The sequence below is a fragment of the Austrofundulus limnaeus genome, unplaced genomic scaffold (assembly GCF_001266775.1).
Source record: "Austrofundulus limnaeus strain Quisiro unplaced genomic scaffold, Austrofundulus_limnaeus-1.0 Scaffold21257, whole genome shotgun sequence".
Lineage (NCBI taxonomy): Eukaryota > Metazoa > Chordata > Actinopteri > Cyprinodontiformes > Rivulidae > Austrofundulus > Austrofundulus limnaeus.
This window is the reverse complement of record NW_013973659.1, coordinates 1-260: the sequence shown is the minus strand read 5'-3', so window position 1 is coordinate 260 and position 260 is coordinate 1. Positions and strand designations below refer to the sequence as shown.

The following is a 260-nucleotide window of genomic DNA, read 5'->3' as shown; positions in this document are numbered from 1 at the left end:
AAAGCCTCGGTTTCTTTCAGTTGATCTGCTCTCAGTCTGAGTTTTTCTTTAAAATATTCTTCTTTGTATTTCAGCAGGTCGTCAAACACTTTATACTCTCTGTTGTACTTCTCTTCTATCTCTTTGATTTGTTTCTTGTGTTTTTCTTCCAAAACCTGTCTTTCCTCCCGGTGTTCCTCCTTCAAACCTACAAAGTTCACTCTGTATTTCCGTCTGAAGTCATTAAACTCTTCAGCTTTGCGTCTAGCATCTTTTTCATA

General features: G+C 37.3%; 1 protein-coding gene across 1 annotated transcript; it reads right to left on the bottom strand.

Annotated features, from left to right (window-relative positions):
- LOC106512852 (GRIP1-associated protein 1) lies at window positions 1-244 on the bottom strand (the record flags this gene model as incomplete). The annotated part of the gene is given in 1 exon segment (XM_014001367.1): window positions 1-244. A coding segment is annotated over 1 exon segment (244 nt), but the record flags the coding sequence as incomplete, so codon positions are not given.
- Window positions 245-260: the final 16 nt, after the last annotated feature.